The sequence below is a fragment of the Etheostoma cragini genome, chromosome 6 (assembly GCF_013103735.1).
Source record: "Etheostoma cragini isolate CJK2018 chromosome 6, CSU_Ecrag_1.0, whole genome shotgun sequence".
In the NCBI taxonomy this organism is placed as follows: domain Eukaryota; kingdom Metazoa; phylum Chordata; class Actinopteri; order Perciformes; family Percidae; genus Etheostoma; species Etheostoma cragini.
The window spans coordinates 7,643,234-7,657,202 of record NC_048412.1 but is presented as its reverse complement, the minus strand read 5'-3'; the positions used below and the strand labels follow the sequence as shown (position 1 = coordinate 7,657,202).

The 13,969-nt window shown below is 41.8% G+C and overlaps 1 protein-coding gene across 5 annotated transcripts in view; it reads right to left on the bottom strand.

Moving 5' to 3' along the window:
- macf1b (microtubule actin crosslinking factor 1b) overlaps window positions 1-13,969 on the bottom strand; it is a 39,510-nt gene that overhangs the window by 6,140 nt on the left and 19,401 nt on the right. For all 5 annotated transcript variants that reach the window (XM_034874509.1, XM_034874508.1, XM_034874505.1 and 2 more), the window contains 26 exons: window positions 13,543-13,787; window positions 11,914-12,033; window positions 11,648-11,755; window positions 11,317-11,535; window positions 10,781-10,984; window positions 10,444-10,675; window positions 10,089-10,315; window positions 9,871-9,993; window positions 9,674-9,775; window positions 9,173-9,274; window positions 8,798-8,962; window positions 8,500-8,655; window positions 7,969-8,166; window positions 6,850-6,978; window positions 6,545-6,715; window positions 6,298-6,453; window positions 5,990-6,196; window positions 5,758-5,877; window positions 5,502-5,671; window positions 5,241-5,400; window positions 3,509-3,703; window positions 3,125-3,250; window positions 1,789-1,932; window positions 1,307-1,495; window positions 381-495; window positions 63-229 (listed from right to left, as the gene is read on the bottom strand). In XM_034874509.1, the coding sequence (XP_034730400.1) occupies window positions 63-229; window positions 381-495; window positions 1,307-1,495; window positions 1,789-1,932; window positions 3,125-3,250; window positions 3,509-3,703; window positions 5,241-5,400; window positions 5,502-5,671; window positions 5,758-5,877; window positions 5,990-6,196; window positions 6,298-6,453; window positions 6,545-6,715; window positions 6,850-6,978; window positions 7,969-8,166; window positions 8,500-8,655; window positions 8,798-8,962; window positions 9,173-9,274; window positions 9,674-9,775; window positions 9,871-9,993; window positions 10,089-10,315; window positions 10,444-10,675; window positions 10,781-10,984; window positions 11,317-11,535; window positions 11,648-11,755; window positions 11,914-12,033; window positions 13,543-13,787 (4,250 nt within the window). The remainder of the gene's footprint in view (window positions 1-62; window positions 230-380; window positions 496-1,306; window positions 1,496-1,788; window positions 1,933-3,124; window positions 3,251-3,508; window positions 3,704-5,240; window positions 5,401-5,501; window positions 5,672-5,757; window positions 5,878-5,989; window positions 6,197-6,297; window positions 6,454-6,544; window positions 6,716-6,849; window positions 6,979-7,968; window positions 8,167-8,499; window positions 8,656-8,797; window positions 8,963-9,172; window positions 9,275-9,673; window positions 9,776-9,870; window positions 9,994-10,088; window positions 10,316-10,443; window positions 10,676-10,780; window positions 10,985-11,316; window positions 11,536-11,647; window positions 11,756-11,913; window positions 12,034-13,542; window positions 13,788-13,969) is intronic.

The window sequence follows — 13,969 nt, the reverse complement described above, 5'->3', positions numbered from 1 at the left end:
CCACAGCGCTAATTTGCACCTTAGCCGATACGGAAAGTGGACATTTTAAAAAGTACAATAACCTCTTTAAGTGTTTGCTGTTGTTGCTCCAGACGGGTTTGTCTCGCCACCGCCAGGAGCCAAAGTTTCTGCCACTGACTGACCAGCTGACTGAGCTCTGGGGTCTGGGGGTCAAGGTGCTCCAGGGGAACCGGTACAGCAGGCTGCAGCTTCAGAGTGCTCCTCCTTTCTAGATGGAGGAACAGCAATATTGGAGTCAGGAATCAGCTTAAGGCAACTCATTCAATTAGCCGGTAGAGGTCTTTAAACTGCCAATGCTGATGTTACAATAATGACTCTTTGTATAGAATGTAAACCATGCTGTTTAAATGATGGCTTACTTGTGAGTGGCCGTTTGCTCGGGGAAACGTGCTGTTTCGAAATGCTCTTGTGTTTGCAGGATTGTGTGGCGTGTTCAACCTCTGGGAACTTTTTATTCAACTCCTCCATGAATATCTGAAAAGAAGAAATATCAGTGTTAACACTGGACAGCAAGAGGTGCTTCTTAATGCTCTGAAAGTTCTGGAACCAGGGTAAAGTACATTATGCCATGTGTATTGATTAACTTATTTATAATTATACTGGCCCACAATGCTGTGAAAAAAGTAAATGGAGGAGCTGCTCAGAAGTCTAAAGAATGAAGATGAATGAACAATTATGGTGCAAAAAATATTTGGGAAATAATTCTGCTGTACATTCCTCAGAGCACACATTTTAGTACTAAATGGTTAAGTATTAATATCAGTTAGATGGTAGTCCCGCATTGCCAGACCTTCCTCCACAGCGCTGCGGAAGAGGGTCTGGCTAGTCCACACAGTATTCCGGGATGAGAGATAACATGTTCTGTTTTTTGGGCATTTCTTTAAACCAATCACAATCATCTTGAGTGTCGCTAGGTGCCGGACAAAGCAACAGTGCTGCTGTAAAATATCCTCGGGAAGGAACTTGTTTTGGTGGAACGTGTACGTTCAAAGGTTGTTTTGGTCGTGCAACAGAAAACTCAGATAGGACAGATAGTCTAGCTAGCTGTGTGGATTTACCCTGCAGAGATCTGAGGAGCAGATAACCATAGTCCTCATAGATCCACCTGAGTTTAAAATGCCAACACAAAGAAAGAGGAAGGTAATGGACATTTGGCCGGAATGAGGGACATCGGGCGGAATTTCCAGCGGCACCAGAGCAATCCCTGAAAATGAAACGTTGTCGATATAGTATAGACTAGTAAGATGGTAAAGGAGTTGGCTCATAGAACAGAGAAGAATCATACTTTGTGTTGCTCGATCAGCTCTTGGTTCATCTCTGTGGTCACCGGCGGAGGCTCTTGGTCTCTGAGGTTGAGGGATTCCTCTGCTGAGGAGATCCAGTCCAGTAGCCTCTGGACTTCCTCTCTCTCTGCCTCCAGTGCTGCCAAGCTGGCCTGGATCTTCTGGCCCTGCTGCTGAGCCCAGGTCTGAACCTGAAAACCCGGAGGGGGGGGGGGGGGGGGGTAGTTCTATTCAGATGCTGTTAAATGTGACCAAGAAATCTGATGGACTGCCCCTTCTGGTTAGTAAGTCTTTTTGTTGTTAGTGTGTGTTGTCTTATCTGCTTATAAGCTAAAGGCATTTCTATTTTCAATTTAATGCAAATCTAATGGACAACACACTTAGCTGAAATGTCACTGTTTCAACGTCTAGACATGGCTAAAGGTATTCAAACAATGAGTCTCTGTCTTGTGACTAACTAACTTCGGAGCCCTTCAGCCCTCACCTCCTCATAGCGGGTCTTGGTGACACTGATCCAAGACTTTAGGGTGATTATGGAGTCTGGGTGACAGGAGGCCAGGATCTCCTCACCCAGACACTGGATGTTCTGTAACTCCATTCCCTGAGCCTGCAGGACATCCATTGATTCCTTTAGAAGGGGAGAAAAAGGATTTATTCGTTCTAGCCAGTAAAACACAGATTCTCATGTAGTATTCAACAGTTAAATAATTTCAAAACAATGTAGGTTTCTTTTCTTTCTCCTTTTTAGAAGTGCTATGGTCCATACACAACAGCTGATTGTTGGCAGAAACGGTCCAACTGCCTCCTCGAGTTGGCCAAAAAAAGTGCCTCGGAACATTTTCCTTGCCACATGATTGGACGAACAAGTCACGTGGGTCTGGTTTCTCCGGTAATTCAAAGCCAGACTCATGACAGCTTGTTCAGCATACAATCTCATACTTTACTAAAATAGTTCACCGAGACGTTTTTCTGAAAACATTTTAAGAAATGGGACATGCAGTTGCTGAATCTGTCTTCATTTCAAAATGCAGCTGCAAGTCTTTTAACTGACACAAGCAAGTATGAGCATCTATCTCACCTATTTTACCTTCACTCCACTGGATGCCCATCTATTTGAGGATTCATTTTGAAATTGAATGGCTGTGCCCCACCTTACCTCTCTGAGCTGCTGCACCCCTACACCCCCCAGCCGCTCTCTCAGGTCAGCTGACCAGCTGCTCCTGACGGGGCCTAAAGCTAGGCTTAAGCTCAGAGGGGACCGAGCTCCAAAACCTTGGACTGGGCTGCCTCTGCACATTAGACCGGCCTCTTCTCTGTCTCATTTTAAAACTCTTCTTAAAACCAACCTCTTTTCTTTGGCCTTTAACACCAGGTAGAGTGTTGATCTTATTTGTATATATTGGATATTTTCACCCTATGCTGGCAGTGCATTTTATTTATTTCATTTTTATTTATTTTATCTTTATATTTGTCATCTTTTTATTTTGCTTTTATTGTGTTATCTATTTATTCAGTATTATATTTTTGTGCAACACTTTGAAAACCTTTGGTTTAATAAAATCGTGCTATTTGAAATGGATTAGATTAATTTTAGATCGACAAACGTCGGCTTGAAAGATTTTTGTCTGATTTTGAGAGACTCTAGTCAAGCTCATCGACCAATCAGATTGGTCATTTGAGACTGACTGCCGCCAGTGCCCGCCTTCCAACCGAGCACGTCAGGTCGGCCAAAATGAAGTCTGCCAGCCGCTCCAACGGACGACAGAGATATATATTTATACAGTATATATGGAATGATAAAGTACCATGTTGTTACTTACCTTGTGTTGTTTGCGGAAAGCAAGCAAGCCTTCCTCCTCCTCTGGTATCACTCCATATTTCAGTACCCTCTCTGCCTCAGTGAGGCGCTCTGCGAAGGAGTGGACGAGGTCATCAAACTTTTCAGCCTAACAAGAACAAAGACAAAGATTAAGATTTAGATGAGAGTAGGGTCGACCCATCACCTTTTATTAATGGTCTGAAATCAGCCAATCAACTGCTATCCATTCCTTTTATCATATTTTTGTTCATGACCACAGCTACCTGCAACAAACTATGAGGGGTTAGTTAGACTTTTCCAGCCAGACACAACTCTGGATGAAACTTCAGCTTCAGGCACAATAAAAGCTCATTTACCCGTCACCTTCATTCTGTGTGAGAACTACCTGCTGAAGCGCAGCCTCCAGTCTGTCTTGCTTGCTGACCGACAGTTTGCACACTGCCTCCCAGCGGCCCTCCAGCTCATCCATCTGCTCCTGTAGCCAGTGAGCATCAGCTGTGCTGCTCCTGGTCAGATCCCTCACAGAGCGCTTCAGGGTCCTGATGCATCCAGCTCGCTTCCCTAACTCCTTTTGGAAGGCCTAAGAGGAAGGACATTTGGTAAGACCAAGTTTGCAACAAAACAGCATTGTGAAGAAACGCATACAGACATACAGCAACTTAATATCAACAAATCATTGCAGATTAATAATATAGTTTATAGCAGTTATGCCAAGGTAGTAAAATGATTTACATAGACACTTACACTGGAACTCTCTAGCATGAATCCTGATTTCTATCGTAGATAGTGTTAAGATATCATCCTATTGTCTTTAGGGAAGTGGGAATGGTTAGCTGATGGACACGTGGGTCAGATTGACATGTTGGGGGGGGGCGTGTTTGTGGGATGCTGAGTGACTGATGCTGAAGTCACTTTAGCAACAAGAGACAGCAAAACGCACTCTCTTGATGGGTGTTCCTGGGCAAGCCTATCTCCTGGTTGCTTGGCGTTTGACACGGTGACGCTTCTGTATCAATAGTAGCATGCTATAGTCTAGTATCTGCAAGAGGTCTCTGAAGTCACTTAAGAGGTATTGTCCAGTCACAACCTTTGGATTTAAAGGTATTTGTTGCTTGATAGGGGTAACGAAATATATGAGAAAAAATGCCACAAACATGTCAGATATAGACATAAATACAATGTGTTTCTGCCACCTTGAAGGAATTTCATCGACTCCAGCAACCAATGTACATACATCACGCTGCCCTCACGCTGCCTTCACTCCGAATGGCTGTCACTTTGTTGCATTGTATGTTTTGGCTTGTCACTGGCAAACTGTGACTGTCATTGATGATTGGCAGCCTGTTGCTTTTTCGCTGTCTCTTGTAGCGAATGTGACTGAGAGGTTAGCCCAGGCCCACAGCAGGTGTGGAGATGAGATTCAGGTGGAGATTTATTCCGGCGGGAGATAATTACAGAAGTGGCACGCTGACGGCTGCGAACCACACGCTATCTACACAGAGAACTCTATTGAAGACTAAGAGGCTGAAAGACTATTCTTGTTTCCCAAAACAAAACTTTTGTGAATACACCTTTGTGTTTAGCCAATGTGTTTACCACATAGACTGTGAAAAAAAAAAATGGACGCATCGCCGCTTCCTCCCACTGTGCAAAAGCGAAGCCGAAACATCCTGTAATATTGTGATTTTGAAGCCAGAGTCTGCGCAGTAGTCATTGGGCGGCAGAGCCACGGCACCAAAGTCACCCAGTCCCGCCTACCCGCCCGACCAATCGCGAGTCAATCACAACTGTCAATCATGACTTTTCACCCCGTTTTAAATTAAATAACTTATTAAAACCAAACCAGAAAAAAACATCAGCATGATAGGAGCTACCTAAAATGACCAAAAACATCTTTTGATTTTTTTTTAAATTAACATCTATTTCATTTTTTTAAGTTGGCCCATGTCCCATTCGCTTACACGGAGAGGGTGGGATTTATGACCTATTCTGAAGCCCTCCACCAGGGGGCAATGGAGATGTTTTGGCTCCACTTACACTCTATCTATGCATCAAACCCTGGTTTTACTTTGTTAATTATCAAGGCCACACATATAAATATTTGCTAGATATTGCACCTTGTGTTTGTCTATCAGGTTGTTGACCATGTCTTTGTCTCCGCCAACCGGAACGTCCTCAGCCAGTTGGGGCTCGGCTCTGTACAGCCAGTCATTCAGTGCCTGGAGAGCATCTGTGAATCTCCCTGAGAACAGCAGCGCTTCCTCCAGCTTGTGTTGTCTTAGAGAAGCAATGCACAAAATTTCGTACTTATACAAGATCAGGATTTTTTTTCTCCAAAATACTAGGTAGGAATTTGCATGTCTAATAAAGTTCCATACCTCTCCATAGACTTGCCACTGACGGTGTCCCACGTGTCTTTGAGCTCAGCCACTAGATTTTCCACGTGCTGTCTATCGTGGCTGGTTTGAGCTCTTTCATGAAGGCTGCGTCCACTTTTCAGTGTAGCTTCATACATGGGCCTCTTCGACCTCAGCAGTTTCTGGAACTCCTAATTAGAGATCAGAGATCGGTAAAGGCATATATTCATACAAACAGCATATAAGCAAGTTGTATTCATCAGGATTCCTACTGCACCTTCTGTTCAGTCAGTTGCTGTTTAATCTCCTTGTGGGACACAGCAATCTCTTTGTGCGTGTCTAATGTCTGTTCTACCTCCGTCATCCAGTCCAACAGCAGGCGCCACGATTCATTAAACTAAAATGTGTAACATAAAGACGTACATAAGAGATAGATACATGTTTTTACAAAAGTAACTCAGAGTGAAACAAGTCAGTACGTAAGTGTGGGTGATAATAGAGGGGTCTACCTGTTTGGCAGTCTTTTTGACCTCCTCCAGTGCCCTGCCTCTCTCTGAAGCTCGCTGCTGTAGCTTTTTGTGGCGATCCTGGACAGTCATGATTAGGTTATGAATGACATCACAGTCTTCCTTCCGGCTCAGTTCTATTAGTCTGCGGGCTGTGCTTTCCACTGTGGTCTTCTTCTCACCGTAACCATTCACCTCATTCACCAGTGTCTGTAGGAATAATAGTATTTCATGAAGCAAAAATGAATATTTCCAAATTTGTTCGGTAACCCTAGATAGGAAGCAGGCAGATCATGTAAAAAAAGACCTACTCTGTGGTCCTGCAGCTGAGTACAGACTTTGTCCAGAACAAAGCTGGGAGCAGGAAAAAGCCCAATGGACTCCTCACACTTGCTCATCTTAGTGAGAAGCTCCTGGACGTTAACGTGGAACTCCTTGGCCAGACTCAATCCTTCTGTTAGCCTCGCCTGTGGGACCAGCATGACATTCAGATATAATTGTGCACTACATGATTGATATATCAGCAGGATGACACATTGCTATGACGAGTTAAATGACCTTTCGCTCCTGGACTTTGCTGTAAACAGACGCCCATTTCTGTTCCAGAATAGATAAGCTGTGCTCGGTGCTCGATCCCCGCACAACGTCGCTGCTCTCCAGCATCCTGAGGATGGCATTCTTCACATCCGTGAAGGCGTGATGCTTTGACTCCATCTCACTGCACAACTCCTTTTAAGGTTGAAAAGAAGAAAGACAACCCGTTTTTAGGGAAGAAATGTTTTTGTACTGGCTTACATGTACACATTTCTTTTATTTCTTGTGTATGTCTTTATTTGTACAGTAAAAAGTCCTGTCCGTTTTACCAAATGTGCATTGAGTCTCTCACAGGCAGAGTCCGGCATACCCCACACGGTTTTAGAGGAGGACAGTCTCAGGTCTGTGTTCTCCAGCCACTGCAGGAGATCCTGAATTTCCATTGTAACATCTTGTACCTGCAGTAAAAACGACAGAATGAATGAAATGTCTCCTATGGTGATGTGGCTGTCACTTTACTGCAACTGTACAAATGTAACAATGACAGCCGACTTACACATTATTTGGTTATTACACTGCAGTTTCAAGTTGTAGATATGGTTTAAATTATTTCATTATAAACTTTGCCTTCTGGTGTTACAATAACAGCAACCAGTTTCAATTTGGGCTCGCCTCTACAAATTTTATTTTATTAATCTTTTTTCATACAGCTTTTTTATGGACATTTCCGCCTTTAATGATAGGATAGTTCCTGCATGAAAGGGGAGAGAGAGGGGGAAGACACGCAGGGAAAATGTCCCTGGTCAGATTAAACCCTAGACCCAGGGCATCTAGGAATTAACCTCTGTATGTGTGCTAAACGGCCACGCCTCTACACATTTGAATGTTAACCTACAATCCCCACAAGAGAGTGCCATGATAAATTGATAATTAAAACATAAAATGCAATACAGCTGAGAAGAATTTTTTTTAATGAAAAAAACATTAACAGTCCATATTAGGGCTGGGCAACATAGAGAAAATATCAGGATACTTTTGGCCTAATACCTTGATATTATTATTGTGACTATATTTTAGGGTTGACTTGGTGTTTTCAAAAACTATTTACACAATGGGATTTTTGAAAAATAATCAATAAATTGCTTACAATAAGTAGGTAAAGGAAATTAATAGAAAAGCTAGAACAGTCTGGTAAGTTCAGAAAATTACATCACTTTAATGTAATGCAGCGTTTAAAACCAGGAAAAGACAACACGTATGTTGTATATTACGGTGTTCTAATCTAAGACGATGTCTAGTCTCATATAACAATATCGATATAACAGCAAAACATTGCCCAGTCCATATTTATATATATTTTTTAAATAAATAGTTCACTATCTTTCTATACTTCTATGTGACTTTTATTGCAACTGAAACAAAATAACAGATCTTTTTTCCCTCTTCACCTGACTCAGTCTGTTCTCTAATTCCAGCTGCCTGCGTTCAGTCTCACAGCGGACAAACTCCCAGCTGTCATTGAGTTGCTCCAGCCGAGGCTGCAGACCATGTGGGCTGTCCCCGGACCCAACCTCCAGCAGCCCCCTGCCAGCCTGGTTCAGGGACTCCATCGTGCGAACATGGGACATGACATCATTACGCAAGACCTTGGAGGAAAAAGAAGCACAAGAGGAAGAGTGGGATTCAAATCTATTGCTTGGAGGTGTTAGGAGTGTTTCTCTGGTCTGAATTGTGTCCGGCAGTACAGACAAAGACATGTACGTTTCTAGAAGTGTTGATAAAGCATGAGTTAGCAGAAATAATATGTGAGGCAGAGACACTGGGAAAGGAGAGTGTGTTAGTCATTCAAGGCTATTATCTAGCAGATAAGCCCACAGCTCTGTGAGAAAGATAAGAGTTGCACACTGTTTTCTGAAACCTTCAAAGTCTGAAGAAGCTCGATTACACTTAGGACAAATTGTGTTCAGGCCACCACCAACCTTGTGTTTGGCCAGCTCTATTTCACAGGCCTGCAGGTCGATGCTGATTGGCCGGCTGCCCTGCAGTTGCTTAGCAGTCCAGGAAAGCCATGTGTGTAGCTCGTCCAGCGTGTTTTGGAACTGACCCAGACCCAGCAGAGCACACTCCAGCTGATGCTGATGTCACCACAGGAAACAAGGTCAAACATATAGTTTTACAGTATACAGTCTTCCAGCTAAATGTAGTGTATACAGGGGGAGCGGTCTGTTGTTGAATAATAATACATAACATACAGAATATCTGCCTGCATATTCTCACCTGTCTGCTGACAGTCTCTGACTCCAAGCTGTCCCAGCGCTGTCTGAAGTCACACAGCGGTGAGACGGAGCCTGGGCGCTCTGAGCCTGGAGACAGCCGGCACACAAAGCGATGGTTCAGGCTTTCAATCTCGATTTTTTTCTGGTAAAGTTCCCGCTTAAATTCCTGAGGGAAAGGATAAAGAAATAACAATAATCAAAGACACTTTACAGTAAAACCATAACATAAAGCACGTAATATAATGTTTCCATATTAGTTGTCATGTCATGTGATATGCTTTTAGTTAAATTAAAACACGTATAGCCAAAAACACAGTCTCTGTATAACAGGAGACCAAGAAACTTTGGATGCATGTTATTCAGCATATAAACTCACCTTGAGATTGCGTAGCTGCTCTTTGACGGATTCCAGGTCAGTTCCTACCATGAACTCTTCAGTAGACCTCAGCTCAGCTGACTTCAACCACTCAAAAAGACCCTATTAGCAGAATAATAACAGAGTGGGAATTAAATTGCAATACATCATATACTGTACAAACACTCAGTCCTGAAGTCTTGCTGAATGTGATTTTTAACAGCGAAGAAATGTCTGCTAACTGCGAATGTGTAACCCTGTTGGCACTGTATATGAAGCTGGACACACTTCATTTAGTTTTCTTTAGATATTGTCTCGCACAATTTGCACCATAACACTCATCTGCATTTGGCAGAGGACCACACAGTGTGCGAGTCACTCAAAAGTAAAGCTACAGGGAGTAGTCTGGACTTTGTTTTTGTAACAGAATAAAAGACTAGCTTTGTCTTTGGCATGGTGCCATAACACTGCTTAAGTCAGGCAGGGGTGGCATGGGGGATGTGTTAGCATATGGAAACCCACCTGCATAGTGTCTTGATAATGCAGTGCCAACTGCAAGGACTCCTCCAGCTTTTTGTGACATTCGCTCCACAGTTTACTCAAGTTGTTCCATGTGCAATAAAGCTTCAAGGCACCAAACAGACAAGGATTTTAGTTTGTTAACACAAAATCACAGGTAAAAAAGTATTTCATGTGAAATGATTAAATGTATTCCATACTTCATCCAGGGTCTTTGTGACATCTGGTTTGTCTGTATCGCCACATGCTGACATCAGATCCATTCCCAAAACACCAAGGGTGTCCAGATCTCCCTGTAAACTATCAACATCCTCCCTGAGAGTCTAAAAGTTGAAAGCATGGAAAAGGTTACATGGAGTCTTTTTTTATAACATTGTGGATTCTTATACATGATGCCTTTAAGAGCTTCCAGACAAACCTGCATGCTTTCAAGGCTCTGGCGGATTGTTTCGGAATCTGTCCGACTAGCATTGAGATCCAAAACTGCCTGCTGAGCATCATTGAGAGCAGCCGTGACATCGCTGACATCGCTCCAGAACTTCAAGGCAAGATCCAAGAGTTTGAGCAGCCAGCTTTCTCTCTCCTGGGCCTGAGTATGTGTCTCATCCCACAGCTGGGACAGACCGGACACCTGCTCCTGGATTGCTAAAATCACAAGGATTTAACAGGGATATTGCTTAGAATTAACAATTTCCCAACATTAGCATTGCTGTGTGTACTAGGACAGTATCATATCTGTAATGTATGCAAATAATATAATTTCTCAGTTTCACCTGTGCCGACAGATCCATCACCAGCTGCCCGCGTGTTAGCCAGCAGTTCATCTGCCTGTGTTTTGACACTGCTAAGGCCCAGCATCAGCTTGGATAGCTCAGCCAGGGTGTGCTTGTTGTCCTGCAGCTGCTCCTGGATCCTTGGGGTGAGGCATTGTAGAGAGGTGGGGGTCTCTAATCGACTGTGCAGACGGTCAAGACTCTCTCTGATAAGGATCATCCTCTCGTTCAGCTACAGACAAAAGAAAAGATATGTTGTTTGCTTGTGTGAATTTGCGATACATTGCAAAGTGTAGGGCTAATTCAAGAATGTCCTGCGTTGTCCAAGCATTCTTACCTGAGTGAATCTAGGCAATGACTCCTCGAGTAGATTAGCAGTCTCTCTGACCCGGTCTCTGATGGCTCTATGCTGCTCCTCGGTCTCTGAAGCCATTCGACAGAACTCGTCCCCCTGAATGGGGTTCAGTTCTGACAAGCGTTTTGCCAGAGAGCATAAGCGTGCAATCAAAGGTCTGTGTTCTGCTATAGACTCCCTCAGACCCTTGGCAAAAGAAAGATACAAATAAAGGTTTGTAATCAATGTATAATAATTTGAGGTTAATCCCTACAATGAGTAGAGGGAGTTTGAAAAAAAAAAAACACATCTTTCATGGCATACTTGACAAAAATGTGATATGGTTATAGTGCACAGGTAGAAAAGTAACCCTGTCAGGGGGTAGAGTACATTAATGAACTATAACAGAACAGCTCATTCATCTAGGGGAAAATAACATCCGACTGTCAAGTACTAAAGGACGTCTTTGTTGACAAAAATGGAATGAGAAAAAGAAAGAAAAGATGACACTCTAATGTAGAGAAGCAGGTTTCTTCTACCTGTAAGAGGTCCTGTTGTTCCCGAAATGCCTCATAGCTAATGGTGCTCAGGGAGAGCTGTTCAATTAGGGTTTGAGTTTCTTTAAGCCAGGGCGAGACCTCAGCAAGGCCCTCTGAGAACTGGAGAAGAAGCGACTGAGCGTGCTCAAGCTGCAGGACCACATGGGAATTGGTGGCAGAGGTGGTGTTGCATTGTTCCTGTAAGGCCTCTAGAGGGGTCTGCACGGAGAGGTGCCAGTAAAATAAATACATTTCAAATATAAACACCTTGAAAGAACATTCATTTACACTATTAGTAAATCCGGCGAGTGAAATGAAGTGTGTAGAATACCTGCAAATCGACTGTTTCTCCTTCATCACTGTATGTCAGCAAGATTTCAGCGATCTTTGCCATCTTCTCAATGTTGAACCGGTGTTGGAGAATCTCCACTGCCAAAATCTTTTCAGGAGATAATACACTCAAATGAAATTCACTTACCAAACATAACTTTAATTCATTTTTTAAACTTTAAATCTGTAAACAGTTTAGAAATGACAGATAACAAATAAACATGTCATTTTTTTCTTTAATTCAAAGTGGGAAATATATGGTCCAACCTTCTGTTCATAGAGTTGTTCTGCTATGAGTTTTGGATCCAGATGAACGGTTTTCAGTTTTTCAAGACTTAGCGCTGTGTCTTTGAACCAAGCCATCTCTTTCACCACCGCCTGTTCCAGCTGATGAGAATATATTGTTTGTTAGCAAAGCATTTTTACTGTAACATATAATGTATAACAAAATATTATAACACTATCATATACAATATTTTAATGGAAACATGATAACATTATTATGAAATCTAACACCACATACCGGCAGCTGTATCATTCCAGGTTATGAATAAATATAAATAAATACATAAACAAAGATTAAAGCAAATAATATGTTTCAGGTTATAGACAGTTCTTGGACATTAATGAATTAATGAACTTATAGAGCTTAAACATAAACTTAAGAATAAGTGTGTCTAACAACAACATTGATGAAAGTATGTAGAGAATGCAAAATGTGAAACAGACCATTCAAAAGAATTGAACAATTCCATTAAAATGATTTGTAGTCAAGACAAAAATATTTAAGATACAAATATTATGAGCGAAGTAGTAAGAAATATCAAGATATAAGCAGTGAAAAAATGCTTGAAAATGTACATATATATATATAAAATTATATATTTGTGATCAAATAAGTATTAGGTTTAAGTTATCCTATGAAGCATTCACCTGATATAAGCCTTTTTTCAGACAATCTGACATATCAAAGCAGGGAAAGTGCAGTTGTACCTAATCCCACTAATGATGGCTACACTTGTATTAAGATAATTAGTTACACCTGTGTTTTCCCTGCGATGAAATGTCAAAGAATATCTGCTGTGATAACATTAGATGCTTTACATCACTGAAGTCCACTAATGTTAACGTTGGACATACTATACATACTATCTATATTTCTATAATAGAAATGAGATAATGTTAATTTAAGAAATAAATTGCTAACTCTCGAAAAAATGTACTTACTAGCTTTTATAGTCAGCAGAGTTCACTTAAATTTAACTTTTCACAGCATGCTTTTTCGAAGCTAGCAAGACACTTTTTAGAACTCATATGGAAACTTAGTGTTAGCCTTCACAAATTACTTTTCATAGCAACGTTAACGTTAGCTACCCTAGCATTTGGCATTCATTATATGCATCAAAGCAAAGGCTTTGCTGAATTATTGTAAACATATCTTAAGTTTCTTTGCTAAGTTGAACCGTTAGTTAGCTAGCTTGCCAGCTAGCAAAGCAAACAAAAGTGAGGTTATTCTAGTGAAAAAAAACTTTGAAAGCTAACAAGCTACTTTTTAGAACTGATATTGAAACTTAATTTTAGCTTTCACAAAGTGTGTGCTATCCAGAAATGAAGCCAGATGGTAGTAACTTAAAAATACCGTTATAGGCCTTTTTACAATGGACATTGACTTGTAATAGTCAGACAAGCACTGTGTAATTAAGAAATGGTAATTGAATTCCATTAAAAGTTAGCTGCTCAGCTGGATTTCAGTTTCTTGCTACTTAAACAATGTATTTGTAACACTTTTTTACTTCTATGATGAATAAAAAAGTCGTGAGAATGTTTCCACAGAAAAAGTTAGCAAGACTGCTGAAGCATTGGCCGGTTCATTTTAGGACTGAGTGGGAACATTACCCTCTGTCTCTCAGCTGCACATAGTACGGCATCTCCAGCATGTGTCTGCGCTCCTGCTGCCCCCAGGAGCTCCCTCTCGATGCGGCCCAGCCACAAATGGAGGTCCTCCTGGCTGGAGGTGCAGCGACTAGAGGCCTCCAGGGCCTGCTCCAGCCTCTGCAGCACGTCCAGACTGCTTAGACTCAGCACAGAGCAACGGATACGTAGAGCATCCATCTTCTCCTGCACCAGCTGAGCTTCTTCCTCTGAATTGATGACATGTATTCATATTATTACCATTAGATTTAAATAGTTGCAGGAAAATGATTTGCTGATGTTATTGGCAGTTTTAGAACAAAATATTTGTATTGGTATTAAAAACTAATATTGATCCAACCTCAATGAGCACACTACACTTAATGTTTTTATTTGTAGAAAACACTAGGCC